This window comes from Hippoglossus stenolepis, chromosome 23 (assembly GCF_022539355.2).
Source record: "Hippoglossus stenolepis isolate QCI-W04-F060 chromosome 23, HSTE1.2, whole genome shotgun sequence".
In the NCBI taxonomy this organism is placed as follows: domain Eukaryota; kingdom Metazoa; phylum Chordata; class Actinopteri; order Pleuronectiformes; family Pleuronectidae; genus Hippoglossus; species Hippoglossus stenolepis.
Window position 1 is genome coordinate 4157136 of NC_061505.1, and position 17170 is coordinate 4174305.

The following is a 17170-nucleotide window of genomic DNA, read 5'->3' on the forward strand; positions in this document are numbered from 1 at the left end:
CAGGAGATAGTGTGGGGGTAAATCCAGTCCACCACAGCTCCTCTCTGTCGTCAGTGCCCCAACCAGTGAAACTCTGAAAACCAGTGAAACTCTCAAGCCTTTGCCTTTGTCCTCTTTCCCTTTGTCTTTATATTTCTTTTCTTTCATAATGTTCTGAAAAGCTCTTAATTTACAACCTTTTATAGCCTGTACCCTGTGTGCACCCCCACCCCCCCCACCCCAAACACTGGTGCACTGCTGCCTGAGATCAGCAGGCTGGGAAACATCCCATCCCCCTATATAATGCCTCAGCGGACTCATATGGCATCCTGTCTCTGTGGCGCAATTGGTTAGCGCGTTCGGCTGTTAACCGAAAGGTTGGTGGTTCAAGCCCACCCAGGGACGAGAGTTTTTTTTTTCTGTATCATATTAAAAACACAATAAGATGTTAATTTGTTTATTTTACAGGGAAGTAAACAGAGTGGGCCTCCCCCAGGCCCCCACACACACACACACACACACACACACACACACACACACAGTCCCTGTTGTTTGAACAGTGGCTGTTTCAGACGTTTCTCTTCCTGCTGTAAGGGTTCAGTGGATTTTCTTAATTTAGCTGTTTGTTAAAAACTTTGCAATCTTTGCTTTTCCCCTAAATATTTTTCTCCTCACTCTATAGATGCAGAGAGATTATATAAACAAATAGCTGCTAAGTGTTTCATACGCTCTTCACACATTCAGCTTTGTCAAAGTAACACAAACGATTTTATTGCGGTGATTAAACTCTCCGTCATTGGTCATGTGAAGATCATGTGCTTTGTTGCAATGTATTTAAAAGTATATTTCACAAGGAAGAAAAAGAAAACATGTCGTCCCTGGGTGGGCTTGAACCACCAACCTTTCGGTTAACAGCCGAACGCGCTAACCAATTGCGCCACAGAGACTAGGTGGAGACCTCCAGTTGAAATCTGAGTATTTATATGGTCACTCCGTGGGAAATTAGGTCAGAGTTGAGAGCAGATTGTGTTCTTTGATTTTACTTGAAAGGTTAATCCTTTGATGTAGGTGACAGTGTTGTTAAGGTCTGTGCCGACTGTCCAAATCATACTTCTGAATGAATGCAAACCCGGAAGAAATTGGCCTCTACACGTCTCCTGTTGCAGTATGTTTGCCAGTGACAGCAGCACCTTGTCATGGCGCTACCTATTCTGTCCTTGGACCAGGGATGTTTGGCCCCTGGACAGAATGTGTGCCAGAATCTCCTTTTGAGCGCAGAGCTGACAGTGTGGGTTCTCTCTCAGCCATCAGAGGGCGACCTAGGGGGGTTTGGCTTCACTTTATTGCAGTGAAAACTACTCATGATAATAATTAAGTTCTTTGAATAACAAAACATCCCTGTGTGGGTATCGAACCACCGGAGACAGTGCTTGTGATGGTTCGGGGGCGTCTGGTCAGTCTTCTTTCATTCGATCACACTTGTTTTCATTTATTAACAAATACAACAAAAGTGGCAATTGTATTTCTCAGTCATTTATTCAGTACGATTGTCATGGGAATTGGTTCTTATAAAACATAAACGTTGCAGATACATTCATATATTGTAGATCTAGGTCAACATGCAAAGAGTCACCAAATGTTATTTTAAAAAGGAAAAATATATATATTTTTCAGACTCAATTTCCAACACTACTGGTCACATATTACATCATTTATTACAGCATTCAAATTTAATTGGAGGAAATTAAAAACCTTCACAATTACTTTTTGAAGTGTCTACACATCTGATCCAGTTATAAAGGCCTTCTGATGCCATTTCAATAAATTAATACCTACAGTCCTAAAACTATTAGCATATAAACTTGTTTCAGGTCTGCAAACTTTATCATTATTATGATTGTAAATTGATAAATGTAGTATTGTATGTTGCTGGTAATTTTTATTATGTTATTTTTAATTAGCAACACATACTGGCTATGATTTTGACAGTTCCTAAAAAAAGAAAATAAACGCTGCACGCCTCAGGCTCTTGGAAAATGTTGAACCTAATTCATGATCATCTACAGTGGTTGTTGACTTTGTTGCACATAAACCATACACCGCAAAAAAAAATGTGTATTGACCTCGAGCCGTAAACGACAAAACATCTGAAGCAGTAGAGTAGAGGATAAAATCCCAGGTGTGTAACCAGTCTAGCAGAGCACTACAGTGAGGGAGTGCAGACTGCGGCGGGAGTGTTTAAAGGTCATTTTCTAAGGAACCTGACGTCCCTCACGAATCACAACACTCTTAATGGCTCAAGCTTTTTCTCAAATTGTGTCCCTGCTCCCGTCCGTATCTCCAGTTTGTGCCGATGTGGTCTGAATCTTCTGGGAATTATTTAGGGCCAGCTGCATAGCCCAAATGCTCAGAGGCCTCATGTAAGCCAGTGAGCGATAGATGCCCTTCTCGCAGTAGGCTTCAGGAGTCTGGAATGCCATTCCCAGTCTCTCCCACACGGTGCGGTAGCAGCCCTCTGCCGTGCGCATCCCTTCATCCCGCATGCCCTGAGGGGGGGGGAACAGACGCAGAGGTGTGAGGCATGATTTATATTAGGTATCCAAACGGGTATCGAGAATGGTGTCACAAAGTTTCTTTTGCCTGTAAATGTAAATCAGATTCTAACATAGACACACACTCACCTCGTGGATCATAGTGGCTGCCAGTCCGTACACGACTCCAGTCCAGACCTCATCCGACTGGACGCTGGAGCGGTCGGGCACGCCTTCAGGACGCATGCCATTCACTGCCCCCATCTGGCCTCCAGCAAAGCTCATTACATTCAAGTCAAAGACAGATTTTAGTGCACTCTGGATTTTTTCTTTTGGAAAAGCCTAAAAGGAGAGAGAAGGACCATATAAGACCATGTAAGTAAAAGGTACTTTTAAAGCCCAACCTTGAACATACTGTTGATACTACCTATGTATGTTATGGGAGTAGTCAATCAAGAAACATTAGCTGTGGCTATGCACACATTTCATTAAACAAACAATAAGCCCTGCCCAGTATCAACCTATTAGAGAATTAGTTTTGCCTGGTTTTGTTTGTAAACTCAAAAACACCATGGACCTCTGGGAAATCCAAGGTTCATTTCTTATGGCTGAAAGATGGGAGGTGGTGGTGTATATGTGTTAACTCACCTGGTAGTCCCCCTCCCCCAGCCCAGATGCTCTTAGAAACCAGTGGCCAGCACACTGGTCAGACATGACACTGTTGGAAAGGTTTCTCCCACTGCTGTCATAGTTGTAGTACTTTCCTAAAAATGATAGGAAAATGAAAAATGAATAAATAAAGTTTCAAGTAGCTCAAATGATGTCAGAACATTTTCTGTATACATTCCAAGTGTTCTTGAACTCACCGTTCCACAGCAGTTTGTCAAAAGCAGCACTGCCTCTGTCCAAGATGTCTCTGTAATGTTGGTGCGTCTCCTCGCTGTCCACCAGTGTGGCCATCTTACACATCACACACAGGGACGCCAACCACAGCCCACCACAGTACGCACTGTAAAACACGAATAGACAAAATGACACTGGAGAAATGAAGCTTATATTATGGGTTAAAGAAGGTACTTTTAATTTCCTTTGGTAGGTGATGCAATAAGATCCCTGAAATAATTCCCTGAACTCTCACCTTGGTCCAGTAACGGGCCAGCCGTCATAGGTCTGGTCGGCGTAGCCAGAGTTTTCTATTAGTCCATCTCCATCCAGGTCAAACTTCATCTCCGACTCCATCACCGCCTGGTAGATGGACCAGAGTAACACAGCTGGGTCGGACATATTCTGAGCAATACTTAAGTTTAGTGTCAACTCTCATAAATGCAGCAAGTATTAGCTTCTTAGATTTCATTATATTAATAAGGTTAACATGTAGAAGGCACTGGGGCCGATTGTTTTTCAGAAGCTGGGGACAATTTATGTGTGAATTTGTTTGAGAACTGAAAAGAGCACTGTAGTAAGACCGTGCCTTATACCTTGCAGATGGGCCACATGTCCTGGAGGTACTGTCTGTCCTGGGTGAGATGAAAGTCTCTGTAGACCTGCAGGACAAACTTCAGGTTCAGGTCCTTCCAGTCGGCAGTGTCATGAATGAGGTAGGCGTTCACCCGCTGCCAAGGCTCATCGTCTGGGGACAGAGTCACCGAATAGAAGTGAGACCTTCCATGACAACAAGAATATGAAAAAATAACAGTTTCAAGCCAGTTTGGAGGCTCTGCCCAACTAAGGTGCTGAATCAGTCTTTAAACATGGGTTGCAGTCATGAGTTATACATGTTTTGCAGGTTATTCCACACTCAGGTCTTTCTCCTACCTGGGTCACCGATGTCATGAGGCACCACATTTTTGACCTTGACAGGAGAACACAGCCCGTTCATCAGGTGGAGCCTCACTGTTGGGTCCGGCCGAACCACACTGCCGGCTGAGAAGAGATCAATGCGGTGATGTCTGGTGCTTGATCAAATACACATGCTTGATATAAATCATCACAACAACAGCTCTGCACTCACCAATATCATATTGCACACTCAAGGCAAGTTTGGGCCACAGCATGATCAGTGCAAAAGAAGCGTAGAAGTGCACATCGTACGTGTTGTACATTCTGTACTCCTGACCTGGAATACATATTTATTATAAGTTATAAAAAAGCGTTTTTTCTTTTCACTTTTTAAAGCCCTGAAGCTTTGCTTAACAAGTATGAGCAATAAGGATCAGATTTTAAAAAATGGTGTAGTAGTGCAATAGGGTTACAACAGATATTTGTCCATTTCCCTTGATTAATCATTTTGTCTGAACAACATCAGTAAACAGTGTAGAATAGCTCCTGAAATTTCCCAGAATTCAATGTGATATCTTCAGATCTCTTGTTTTTTTTACCAATAGTCAGAATTCAGTTTACAGTTATATATACAAAAGAAAAAATCAATTTTAGAAACTGGAACAAAGGGATATTTACATTTATGCTTGAAAATGTCTGAGTATCAAAATATCTGCTGATAGATTTTGAATCAACCAGTTGTTTCAGCTCTAAACTGCAGTCTCTAGTCTTGCTAACACCTCTGTTCTCCTGGCGTTTACCTTCGAGGTAGGCAAACCGGCCGTACTCTTTGACCACAGCCGGCTGAGCGGGAAGTCCCCCGTCCTCGCTGCGGATGCCGCCACTGACGTCGGCGTCCTCTCCTAGTTCCGTCCACACCGACCCTCCGTCCGCCACGAAGTACAACTCGTTAAACAGGGCTGATTTATACCAGGAGGGTAGAGAACTGTAACACCAAGAGAAATACAAGGTCAAAATGGTGCCAGTTAAAAAGCAGCTATAAGCTTGAATGGTTTGACTGGATGGGATGTTGAACTGAAACTTATTGAGCTTTTCATCCCAGATTACTGTAGATCATGTTTCATTTAACAGCTTTTCGAGCTGTGTGCTACCTGTCCTGCAGGATGGGTCCCTGCCACTCCTCGATACTCCTCTCCCACTGTTTGTAATGTGTCAGAGCGTAGTGGCTGAGAGAGGGGGACGCATCCCCTTTGGTCCCGAAGAAACGAGTGTATCTCCTGGAAACAGAGGAGCCACAAGCAGGTGATGTCATGTTCATCAACAAACAAACTTTAAAGTAAGACACAACAGTGAAAGAGTTAGGTCATCTTCAATCATAAACTTTTTGTTAAGCTGAGATGGAATAAGAAAGAGGTTTTTAATAGAATACCTGTTAATCCATTTCAGATTTTAGACATTCATTTAAGGTCAAATTCAAATATACCCCAGGAAACAAGAAACTTAAGCTGTGTACCTCACGTGCTCCCTCTCTCTAGAGCCGAAGGTGATATTGGGCATGTCCCAGGCCAGACAGAGTTCCAGGGTGTTATGGCTCTGAGCCGGCACTGAGCAGCCCACAGCCAACGCTGCTGCCACCGTGTCTCCCTTAGCGGTCGGTGGGCTGGAACCTGCAGAGGTAACATGGAGAATATGACAGGTTCTATTTTCTTGTGTTTTTGAGGCGTTGTGTGTCTGAACAGCTGAGAAATGACAAGAAACGAGGGTAGAGAAATGGATAATAACATGCAACTAATTCTAGTTTCGTTTTGAACCATGGACAGTGTCGACCCCACCTTAAACCTGTGGACAGTTACAGTGCCATGTAGGCGTGAGTTTTACTTAACTAGGCGTCAGGGTTTCTGTTTGATTTATGCAAATTCTCTCTCTCTCTCTCTTCTGAAACAGACTTTGTGGCCCCAGATATCTGGTTACAATGTTTAAACCTCACGTGATGCTTAATGCAACTGTTTTTAAGCACTGACCTGTGGGCGAGTCCAGTCGTCCATCAGTGATGAGGTCACTCCACAGAGCGCTGCAGGTTCCCTTCGGACTGAACGCTGTCTGGTGACTGACCTCCCTGTCAGGCTGTTCAGATGTGCACACAAACAAAAAGGCGCTCACACTCTTGGTAAATCTAAAACCTCATTAACTCAGCAGATTTCAGAAAGAAAAGCTGATCATTATAAATCTGATTCCAGATTAACAGCAATTATTGTTTCAACTCTTTAGATTAATCCAGAGAACTGATTGAGCAACTCATGAACTACAACAGAAGCCTTCTTGAAACGGCCACAATCATCAAATCAAACCAAACCTGCTCTCGGGCTGCAATGCACATCGTGTACGGGTTCACTGGGGTGCGGTGATGCAACAAGACCCCGGACACCGTCTCCCCCTCCTTCTCCAGCTGGAATGGTTCATTCCAGTGTCCTCCGCTCTTGTCATTCTTGTGCCCGGATCCATTGACCATAGTAAACATGATGGAGACGTCTAGATCATAGTCATTCTTGTTCTCTATGTCCCACACAAACACGGCCACTGGGAGACTGGAGTCCTGAGGGAAATGATTATTAGATGTGTATTATTAAAGGTGGAAGAATTATAAAGGAAACACGTCAAAATACACCGTCTTAAATCTATGCATTACCATAAATTATTCACTTGACATATTTCTGTAATTTGAAATATGTGCAATTGTCAACATTAGCAAAGATCAGACCGATATAGAACCACAAATACCAACCACAAACATATCATGACCCATTTTGGACTGAATGAACTCCAGGGGTGCTTCAGTCACCTGGTAGTCATGGGGGATGACGGGGGAAATCTGTCTGCAGGTCAGGGTGACGTTCTGCCCCGGCAGGTGGTAGACGGTCCAGGCCCGAGGGTACAGGGCGTGGTAGAAGGCATACTCCCCGCAGTAGCCCCAGTTCCAGCCCTGTAACGTGGGCGGCCGCTCTACAGAGAGCACCTGCTGGTAAACTGTTTGTCCTCCTCGACGCAAACAAACTGTGAACTAACGGAAAGAAGAACAACGTGATCATAGAGTTGTGGATTTGTTGATGTTTATATGAAGTATGTCATTCAAACCCACTGACAAATGTCTATGGACATGAATAAACTTGGTATCCAACCCACTATAGATCAAATAAAGCCAGATAAATATGTTTAAACTAAGTCATTCTTTATGATGTGTGCTTTTACACGAGTGACTTTAACCTGTATACCTGATTTGCTGTGACAGTTTTGTATTGGTACATTCCCGGGTTAAGTTGCCATCTACAGAACTCCCCCCTCCAGCCTCTAGTGATGGTTCCTCCTCCAATGCCACCAAGCGGAGCACCTGCCAATCAGGAGTATAGAGTCAACACTGACAAATTGATCACCCTGAAGTACTGGCCATCCTATGTAAAATAGTACAATACTATTTTTCACATTATATCAATGTGAAGTCTGAAATCCTTCCCATGTGCACTTAGTCATCAGATTTGGAAAATAGTTTTTCTGTTACTGTTGAGGTTTTAATTGGTGAAATCAACAGGTGAGAATATGTTTTGGTCAAAGATGAAACAGAATTATTAGGGGGCTTTATTTAAATTTGGTGTTCATCCTTCTGTCCCTCTCAAATTCTGCATGAAACTTGACTGAATATATATTTTGTTTTTACAATGGACCCGTACTCACCATATATTTGACGCAAGGGTTGGGCACCAAACATATCAATGAATGGAGCTTTCTTTTCCACCTGGGTCTTCCTGTACCACCACTTGAGATACCTGGTTGAACACAGTGGAGGTGGAGAGGTGCAGGTGTGAAGGTTAGATGTCTAGTAACACTATAATCAACAACTCAAAAACAGTCACATAACACCATGAAAATGAAGTGTGAAGACATTACACACCCTGCATAGAGGTGTGTGTTGTGTTGAAGGGAACTGATTAGCTGCTCTTAACTTAATTTACCATCACAAGCACATGCTATCTGTAATTGTGCTACTTCTCCACGCTTGTCAGTTAAATGCCGCTACATTTCTTTATCAGCCTTTTCGTCTTCACAACGCGCGCACGCACACGCACACGCACACACACACACACACGCAGACTTGCATTCTTTTACTGGACTTCAGACTCTGCCCCGAACCAAAATCAGTGCTTAATCAGCATTTTTTAAATTGTGTAAAATCAGACAAGCATCCCCCATTAGTCTGAAGGGTAGCCTATGACACAGAGACACACACACACACATACACAGGCAGAGAGAAAAAGGAAATGTGCAGCTATGTGAAAGACGCACTTGTAACATGAGAGGAATGACGTCAATGTGGTAACTCGACTTTGTCTGGTTTATATTTACTGTGTAGGTGTGTGTGTGTGTGTGTCTTTGTGCAGCACCAGCTATTGCACCAGGATTGTGGGTAAAATATTAATTAGGCTACGTTACAAAAGGTCTCAAACGGATCCTGGAGCCTGAGGCCGGAGGCTCGGAAGTTCATCGTCGGAGTCACTAATCCATTTATGCTCTGAACTCTGATTTCAGACATGCTCGATTTTCTGCTAATATCCCGAAAGTATAAAGCTGTTTTTGGTTTGACCAGTTTATTGCATTAGACGGGTCATCAGTTCAGCACTGAACTGGCTGCAGTGCTCATAAAGTCCCTTGTTACATGTGGCCTGCATCGCTTTAGCTTTTAGTCTTTTTCTGTATGAAATAGCCCCTCTTCTATTTCACGTGAGGTAGCCCATCTCCTCTAAAATACACTGCAGACATTTCTGGTGTAGATATCAACTATGTCAACAGAAGTCACAATTGGCAGGGAATGTGGAAGGGAGGAAACGATGTGCATACCTGAACAAGCAATAATCTCTCAGCCACAAAGTTTGTACTCGTGAGAACATTTCTGTGCAGCTGCAGAATTGCTTTGTCTGATAATACAGCACCTGGCAGAACTACGAACAGTAACCTCTCACAAAAGCTCAGTTCAGAGCAACAACGAGGCCGTCGATACAGGAGATGAATGGGATCGGTTAAAGCCCGTCATTTGAAGCCGGGGGAGGTTTACGCTATTGTCAGGATTTGGTTGTTCTGCAGGTCAGCTGAAATGCAAACAGACGACCTCACTCTGATTTCCATCTGTGATTACAGGCTGTATAAGCTGATTTAAACTCCCATGTCTGAACTGAATAACCCAACATTGATGCAGAGATGAAGGTGTGTCTCGTCCTCCTCCTCCTGCATAACTGCTGTCACAGTAATTTGGTAAAAACAAAAGCAAACTCAGACACACCTTGGATGAGAGAGTATCTTTGCTCTACCACAGCATTGCAACCGGTTTTTGAGAAGTTGAATGTAAGGTTTGGGTTTTAACATTAACACAGAGCAGCTTCGAGGACATTTTGTATTGTCCTATTATGCTTATTAGACCCTGTGTTGTGGTTCTGTACTGCGGGGGTCTTGCGGATATAAGCAGTGGTGATTTTGTTGGAGACAAAAGAATATTTCAAAATAAATAACAGCACACAGATCAGCATAAAGAGGAAATGAATTGAGTCCCTATCACTAAAGAGCAGGTCTGATGTCTTACAGATGGACGACTGACACTCCCTCGACAATCAACGCTCCAGATTGCAACGATAAGAAAGGTAAACTGGCTGTGAGCCCGATCGTCTTCTGAAGCTGCACATTGTACCACTTTTCCATCTCGGATGTCAGCAGGTTGTTGCAAAAACAAACTCAAAAAGATCAACACACGTAGAGACCTGTGCTAGATTGTGTTTTCGTTCTCTTTAGCTGTAGGGCAACAATTCAGCCGTCACGACTTTGCAAGTGGATGCAGTGTTTCCTGTCGTGTTTGTTGGACTGTGAATGATGGGCCACCTCCACCTTCCTGCCTTTATTGTAAGAGGGTCATGGAGGAGAACACAAACTGCACCTTGAACCAGCTGACCTGCAACCAGAGCTCGAGTGACACTTTAAAGAAGGGTCAACCACATGTGCATTTCATCAAGCGATAACTTGACGACCTTTACAGAGAACAGTACTGTGACCATTATTGTCCAGAAACTGAGAGCCGTCAATCATCTGTATTCCTGCACTCAACAGAATGTCTGAGAACATTGTGAAAGAACAGCTGCCATCTGAGTCAGTTATAGAGTTTAAAGGTTAATTTAAGAAGTTTCGTTGAATGTAAAGTCATTTAGGTTAATAATTAACACACCATTGATTAATTTTTAAACTGTTTTAATGCTTCTTTTGGTCTAACTGTGATGAATCTGATGTATATTCTTTCAACTACAAATTAAAGTGCCTTAATGTGATATAGTAATTGTTTTATTTTGTCCTCTATTTGGGCTGCATGGAAAATTAGAAAAGAACAGCTGTGGTGCCATCAGCTGCTTCAAGGCAGGGCTGCATTAAACACCTGCTCTCGCTCTCTTAGGTGTGGGCTGATAAATATGACACCATAGGATAACGGCTCCGCAGGTTGCACACAATGGAAATGCACACAGGGGTTAAATGGTAAATAGACTGAAGGTTGCTATGACATATAGAAGTTTAAACTGAAACCGCCAGTGTGAGGAAAAGTCTCCCGGGTGTTCAGAGAGCGCACGGGAAAAAATATTGTTGATGCCACTGCCAGGGAGGTTGTTTTCATCAGCCTTTGTTTATTAGTTTGGCACCACGCCAAAACTATCAAACTAAATTTCCCTTTCAGTTTGTGGAGGGGTGGGGAATGGCCCAAGGAAGAATCTCTTCAATTTGGAAGTGGATCTGGATAAACTGGTGAATCCAGGAATCTATTTTCACTTTGTAAGACCCGGCAGAGGTATGTGACCTCCGAGGGTTTTCATTGCTTCTCCTCCGTCGGCACCTCCTCATAATGAATACAATTCTCTGATCACTCTCACCTGACTCCGAGGCCGATGTGATACCAGATGTTGGACAGCGACACATCTTTTGCTTGTAAGGGCTTCCTCTTTTCCTTGAACTCGTGTGCCAGACAGATCCGCCAGCCCTCCTTGGGTACGCCATATCCCGTTTCCTTGGAGACATACCCACTCATGAGGTCCGCTGTGGACTTCTCACCCCACTCTGTAGTCATTGTTGCAAGGTTTCCAGCAGTTGGGAGCTTTATGTACTGAATGGGAGCAGGGAAATTCTCCCGACCACAGACCTGTCCACACCTTTTGTCAGAGTTGATCTATCGTGCCTTTACTGTGGCGCAAACACCCAGAGGTGGTGGCTGCATGTGGCTTAGAGGTCTTAAGGTGGATAAGTTAACGGCACAGTTCTTCCTGTGGGACAAACTGGATTTCTGGCAGGCTCTGAATAACCAGACGAGTAGTAAATACTAGCTCCTTCATTCATTGGTTATGTTATCGCTGTCCACGTGATCATTCAGTCTCTACAGCTCCATAGGTTCATATCCCGAGGGTCTAATTGGTCTGATTCACCATCACCCTCTGGATTCCTGTATCTTGGAGAAGACAGAGCCCTTTGTACGGAGCCCCGGAAGTGGCTGTGCCGTCAGCTGTGGCTGCTGAATGGACGAATGGATGGATGACCGCCTGAGAAGTAGGACCCAGGATCTCAGTCATTCAGCCGGGACACCTACAGTGGGATCAAACAGAATCAGATGATTAAAGTAAGCTCACATCGTGGCAGCGGCAGCTCGTAGAGGCACTTCCAGTGTCAACAGAAGCTGCCACTGATGCCACCCAGTTAAGATGCTGCTGCCTTTGATGCCTGTGCCTTTGATGCTTCACTGTTTGGAGGCAGCTGCATTTGTTGCCACAGGTGTTTGGGGACAGGTGTCAGTCACTGTCTGAGACCAAGTGGAGTAATACAGATCAATTATTCTTGGTGCTCAGAACAGCAACACGTCACAAACAGGGTGGCAGCAGTGGAGACTGTCCCCAAACCGCTGGGGGCCACTGACAGCAGCAGCAGCCTTTGCAAATCAGTGGCAGTTGCTGTTGCCACCGGAAGTGGCCGCTGCCACGATTTGACCTGCAGAGCAGAAACTGTCCCCTCGGAGAGCTGCAGAACCCGCACACTGGTTCTAGATCAGCATTGTTACACGTGCATGTAGCGTTAGCCCCGCGAGCAGCAGCTAACTCGACCAGCTAACTCACCATCAAGAGAAGAGGCAGCTTGTTGTTGAATGTCGGAGCGACGTCGTCCTCCCTCAGCAGCTCGGACCCGCGCTCAGCATCATGAAGCCTCTGCTAGCACCGCTGGCCCCAGTGGAGCCCTCGGATGAGTCTCCCAGGCGGGCTTCCTGTGGATTGATCATCATTCTACAACCAAGCTGCTAAACTAGATTAAATCATGAACCAGGAGTGAACCCTCGCTGCTGGAGGCCGCTGGAGGCAGAGTTAATGTTTGCCTGACAGAGAGAATCAGTAAAGATTTGATGTTCGCCTGACAGACCTGACGTAGGGGCGTATTTTCCACTCTCTACTGAGGCTGTACCACTTTGAGTAGCGAGGAGGGGGTTTCTTCATGTCGCCTTTTTTTTAATTCCCCACTCAAATGACCCTTTGTCTCTGCGTTTTATGAACATGAAGTTAATAAACGTGTATTTAAACTGTGTTCTCTGAAGTGTGTCGTGTCCGTGAGAGAAACGCAAAGATTATGCGTCTGTGTTGAATTCACGGCTCCCGGTGCGTTACCATAGCAACGGCTAACCCTTCGCTGTCCCCGTGCCACGTGACGTTATTTAATGGCCGACGAACAACTTGACCGGAGTTTTCCTGTTTTTGTTTTAGTCGTTAAAAAATGAGAAATTAAAGTTTAGATTTCACTCAGACTTTTAGTTGAAACTTGATCTCGAAGTTGACGCATACTTGTTGATATAAATCTTTATAGTTGTTCCGGTTTGTTTGTCCCTTGGTTGGTGCTTGGTCGCACGTCACCGGATGTGGAATCCCCTCCACTCAGACTGTCTTGTTTACTGTAGCCGGACTTGTGGCTAACTCAAATCAAATATGGTCAAATCCCCGAGAAGCACAGTCTAACATCGAGCTGTTTCACTCGAGAAGTTCATTTAACTTCCACCCTGGGATAAGAACACGCGACTGGCTCGCTGCTGCGTCCGTCGAGGTCAAGGTAAGTGTTTTAAATGATCCTCAGAAACGAGCTGCTAGCCAAACAAGTTCCCTGTTAGCCAAACAAGTTCCCTGTTAGCCAAACAAGTTCCCTGCAGCCAATCAACACGTATTGAGCATCTGGAATAAACACAAACACGAGTTGTTCCAGATCCCAGTTCATTGTTTATCTCTCGCTAACGAAGCCTCTTGTTTCCAGATGATCGAGGTGGTGGCCTCCATGGCCCGAGGTCCCGTGCTTCTGGCCGGGGAGCTCATGGAGTGTCTCATAACCTTCACCAACCCCATGTCCCACCTGTCCACCTCGGCCAGCAGGTAACATCCCCCCACCCCCATGTCATGTATGTGTAGATCACACACACTTAAATATAAATCAGAGAGAAAACGAAGATCCTGTGTGTGTACTGTACTTTTGTTGGGGAGCAAAAAGAGCTGCAACAACTGATCAAATACTCAAATCGAGGACGAGTCAGAGCTGAGTGACACAAACGCAATCAACAACACATTTGATATTCACTTAATTGTTGTGTATGTTCTTGTCATCAGAATAGAGATGATGAGGGTAGAGGTGAAGTGGAAAGAGACGAGGAAGCGATATCTTTCAAATGTTGTGAAAACTGGAATAACTTTGCCAATAAACACACACACACACAGAATATTGTGTAACTCTTGTTTTTTCTAATGTGTCCCAGTGAGATGTTGGCATGGGCCAGCGCTCAGATTCACTGTCAGTTTCATGCCAGCGAGAACAGGGTGGCTCTGCCGGCTCAGGGCAACAAACAGGACGTCCAGGCCGAGAGCGACACGGTGCTCATTCCAAGCAGAGGTCGGTGGGAAGAAGTGAACATCACGATTTGTTATATTTAATATTGATAGAAGGACATTTAAGTGAAGTGGTTATTGTGTTTGACAGGTTTTCAGACAAAGATTTGAAAGGATCTAGATCTTTTTTAATTCTTGTTTCAATAGCTTCCTTGCATTATGTGGATTCTCGGCAGCACTAACTCTTTTGTTCTGCAGGAGAGCGGGGGCAGTGTGTGCTGGACACACCACCTAAGATACTGTTCTGTGACCTACGTCTGGACCCCGGGGAGAGCAAAACCTGTAAGTGTGTTTCGATGCCTGAAAAACGTGTATTCATAACAATCCACTAGTTCAAAATGAGCTAAAACTTCTCTTACATGAGTATTTGTGATGAAATAAGTAGAGTTATACCTCCTTGGTGCATGTTTCCCAGATTATTTAGAGTAACATATTAAACATGCAGTTTTATTTTCCAAATCGTAAATGCAGCATTTACAGATAAACCCATATTCTTGTGTTTGTGACTCGCTCCACCACAGATTCGTACAGTGAGGTCGTACCCATAGACGGGCCTCCTAGTTTCCGTGGCCAGGCGGTGAAATACGTCTACAAACTGACCATCGGCTGCCAGAGAGTCAACTCGCCCATCAAGCTACTGAGAGTTCCCTTCCGAGTGCTGGTGCTGCAGGGTGAGATGACTCGGCTTCAAATGCTCGTGTTCTAGACGTTTATGCCTTCGGTGCTAATGAGGTGTATCACTGAGATGTGAAACCACAAGATGATGGTGAAATGCTTACTTCTGCTTTACTGCAACTGTTGGTGAAGATTAGAATGAGGACAATTCCAGCAGCAGCTAAACAAATGGTGTCTTTTTTTTTTAGAAAGGTTTTTGTTGAGTGAAAGGAACCAGTTTATTTTGTTATCACCATCCGGCGTCCGGGGAAATAAAGACTCATGAGTCACTTCGTGTGACTTCTATCTGTTGTGCGCATGTAATTGCTGACGGTTTCCTGTCTGATCTGCAGGCATGCCAGAGCCTCCGTTTCCCCAGGATGAGGAGGTCTCCCCTTCCAACCCGTTCCTGGAGGAAGAGGAAGCGAGCCGCAGGGATGCTCGTCCTTTGGAGAGAGCACTGGACATGCTCATGGTCACCACCTCCAGGCGATGCCCACGTGAGTCAGATTCTCAGTCTCTCTTCGGTAGAAACTAGGTGGCATGGAGCCTCGTCAGGGGGTTTCAGACCATAGTGTCATTGCAGTCTTCCTGTACGTAACTGATCATAGACACAAATCTGTCGTTGCTGTGGACAAACTGTTCTTTGGGCCCCCGGCACCAGTCCTGCTTTGCTAACCCTGTCCCAGCTGCATGTCATTTCAAAAATCATAAATACAGTTATTCCAAATTTAGTCTTCTACTCTTTTTGCTTTTCCACCTTCTTTATCGTGGATTTCCACTTTGACCTGTTTGATTCTGTTTTCTTCAGACATGTTCAACATCACCAACGTGCGCGGGAAAGTGGCAAAGTTCTGCATCTTCAAGATTGTTTACAGACTCGGGGAGGACATCGTCGGCACGTTCAACTTCTCAGAGGGGGAAATCCCCTGCTTACAGGTGAGTGATGGTCCTTGTAGTTGTACACCGCCGCACACTTTGCACATTTAGATTGAACCATGATGTGAATTATGACTTCCTGTGTGTTTCCAGTATTCAGTGAGCCTCCAGAGTGAGGAGGAGATCCAGCAGCTGTACCAGCGGCGTCCTGGCCAGGCGGTCAGTGTGACCGGACACGGGCGACATATGGAGTCGTGCCTCCACACGGCCTCCAGCCACTTCTCCCTCCCCGTCCCCCTCAACGTCACCCCAGGTTTCAGCACAGACATAGGTCAGTCACCAGCAGATACAAACACGACTGACTTGTATGTAACGTCTCCAGTTATTTCCCTTGTTTTTATTTTATGATTGAAATGATGACATGTTCTGTCCAGTTTCTCTGGTCAGTACGTCAGCTGACAAATAACAAAAAAGGCCGACTGGTTCTGTCAGTTGTCAGATGCTCATCAAGATTCATTCTAACTCAATAATATTCAGAATTAAGTCAAACATGAACTTGAGACCCAAACCCTTATCTCTCCGTACAGTATCTCTTCGCTGGCGCCTGCACTTTGAATTCGTCACGGCCCGGGAGCCTATGGAGCCACCCACCGTTCTGCAGAACCAATCAGAGGTCACAGTTTGGGCCGGGGCGGAGCACGTGGACGTGGACACCTTCAGCTGGGATCTGCCGATCAAAGTCCTGCCCACCAACCCAGCCTTGGCATCCTACATGTCCCAGTTCACAGGGACCAACAGGATTAATATCTGACTCTGAGATCTGGTGTTGAAAATGTGTCTTTGACGTGTCGACAGATGTTTTCATGGTCGTGTGTGAGACACGGAGAGAAAGACAAACCTGTTGTTTGTTTGTTGTTGTTTTTTCTCTCCAGATGTGGAGCATTAGCACAGATGTGCACATTTCTGGAACAGAGAATATTTTTTTTTGTTTCCTTGTATATGCAGAGCCAGTGATGGAATGAATTTGTTAAGTATGCAGCCTTTAATTTGCCTTTTGTCTTGTGCATTTTTCGATGCATCCTAACGTTAAAGACATTTATTCCTTTTTAGGAAGACTGACGCACATTAACTGTGTGAAGTGCAACTCTCTCTGTATTTATTTCAGTTTTCTTTTTCTTTTATTGTCGTGCACACTTTATTTCAGATTTTATGAGACGGCTTTTTCTTATCCAAGATATTTTTACAGTGTAACCGTTTTTCTTTTAGCTTCAAGGGCTGAACAGAGGACGGGACTGACGTGTGTATATACGACAAGAGAAATTAAAAGTGTGATTAAAATGATGTTTAAAGGCTTCGTCTGTTACTTCACAGAATTCG

The 17170-nt window shown here is 44.6% G+C and overlaps 2 protein-coding genes, 1 long non-coding RNA gene and 2 other non-coding genes across 5 annotated transcripts; 3 read left to right on the forward strand and 2 right to left on the reverse strand.

Annotated features, from left to right (window-relative positions):
• Window positions 1-310: 310 nt before the first annotated feature.
• trnan-guu lies at window positions 311-384 on the forward strand. Its single transcript has one exon. It is a non-coding gene; the product is annotated as a tRNA-Asn (tRNA).
• A 468-nt stretch (window positions 385-852) lies between these two features.
• trnan-guu lies at window positions 853-926 on the reverse strand. Its single transcript has one exon. It is a non-coding gene; the product is annotated as a tRNA-Asn (tRNA).
• Window positions 927-1496: 570 nt separating this feature from the next.
• gba2 (glucosidase, beta (bile acid) 2) lies at window positions 1497-12613 on the reverse strand. Its single transcript, XM_035148483.2, has 18 exons — window positions 12464-12613; window positions 11237-11939; window positions 8016-8107; window positions 7559-7674; window positions 7129-7347; window positions 6643-6882; window positions 6311-6413; window positions 5803-5956; window positions 5441-5566; window positions 5090-5274; window positions 4522-4626; window positions 4326-4433; window positions 3989-4140; window positions 3649-3755; window positions 3377-3519; window positions 3159-3274; window positions 2661-2852; window positions 1497-2525 (listed from the first exon to the last, which is right to left on the reverse strand). Exons 2-18 carry the CDS (start codon window positions 11428-11430, stop codon window positions 2289-2291), a joined length of 2589 nt encoding a protein of 862 aa, XP_035004374.2. The 5' UTR covers window positions 11431-11939; window positions 12464-12613; the 3' UTR covers window positions 1497-2288.
• Window positions 9888-10645, forward strand: LOC118102372. Its single transcript, XR_004694668.2, has 2 exons — window positions 9888-9970; window positions 10119-10645. It is a non-coding gene; the product is annotated as an uncharacterized LOC118102372 (long non-coding RNA).
• A 248-nt stretch (window positions 12614-12861) lies between the features above and the next one.
• On the forward strand, window positions 12862-17134 carry rgp1 (GP1 homolog, RAB6A GEF complex partner 1). Its single transcript, XM_035148484.2, has 9 exons — window positions 12862-13439; window positions 13638-13753; window positions 14131-14264; window positions 14459-14542; window positions 14782-14931; window positions 15268-15414; window positions 15726-15853; window positions 15947-16124; window positions 16381-17134. Exons 2-9 carry the CDS (start codon window positions 13638-13640, stop codon window positions 16602-16604), a joined length of 1161 nt encoding a protein of 386 aa, XP_035004375.1. The 5' UTR covers window positions 12862-13439; the 3' UTR covers window positions 16605-17134.
• Window positions 17135-17170: the final 36 nt, after the last annotated feature.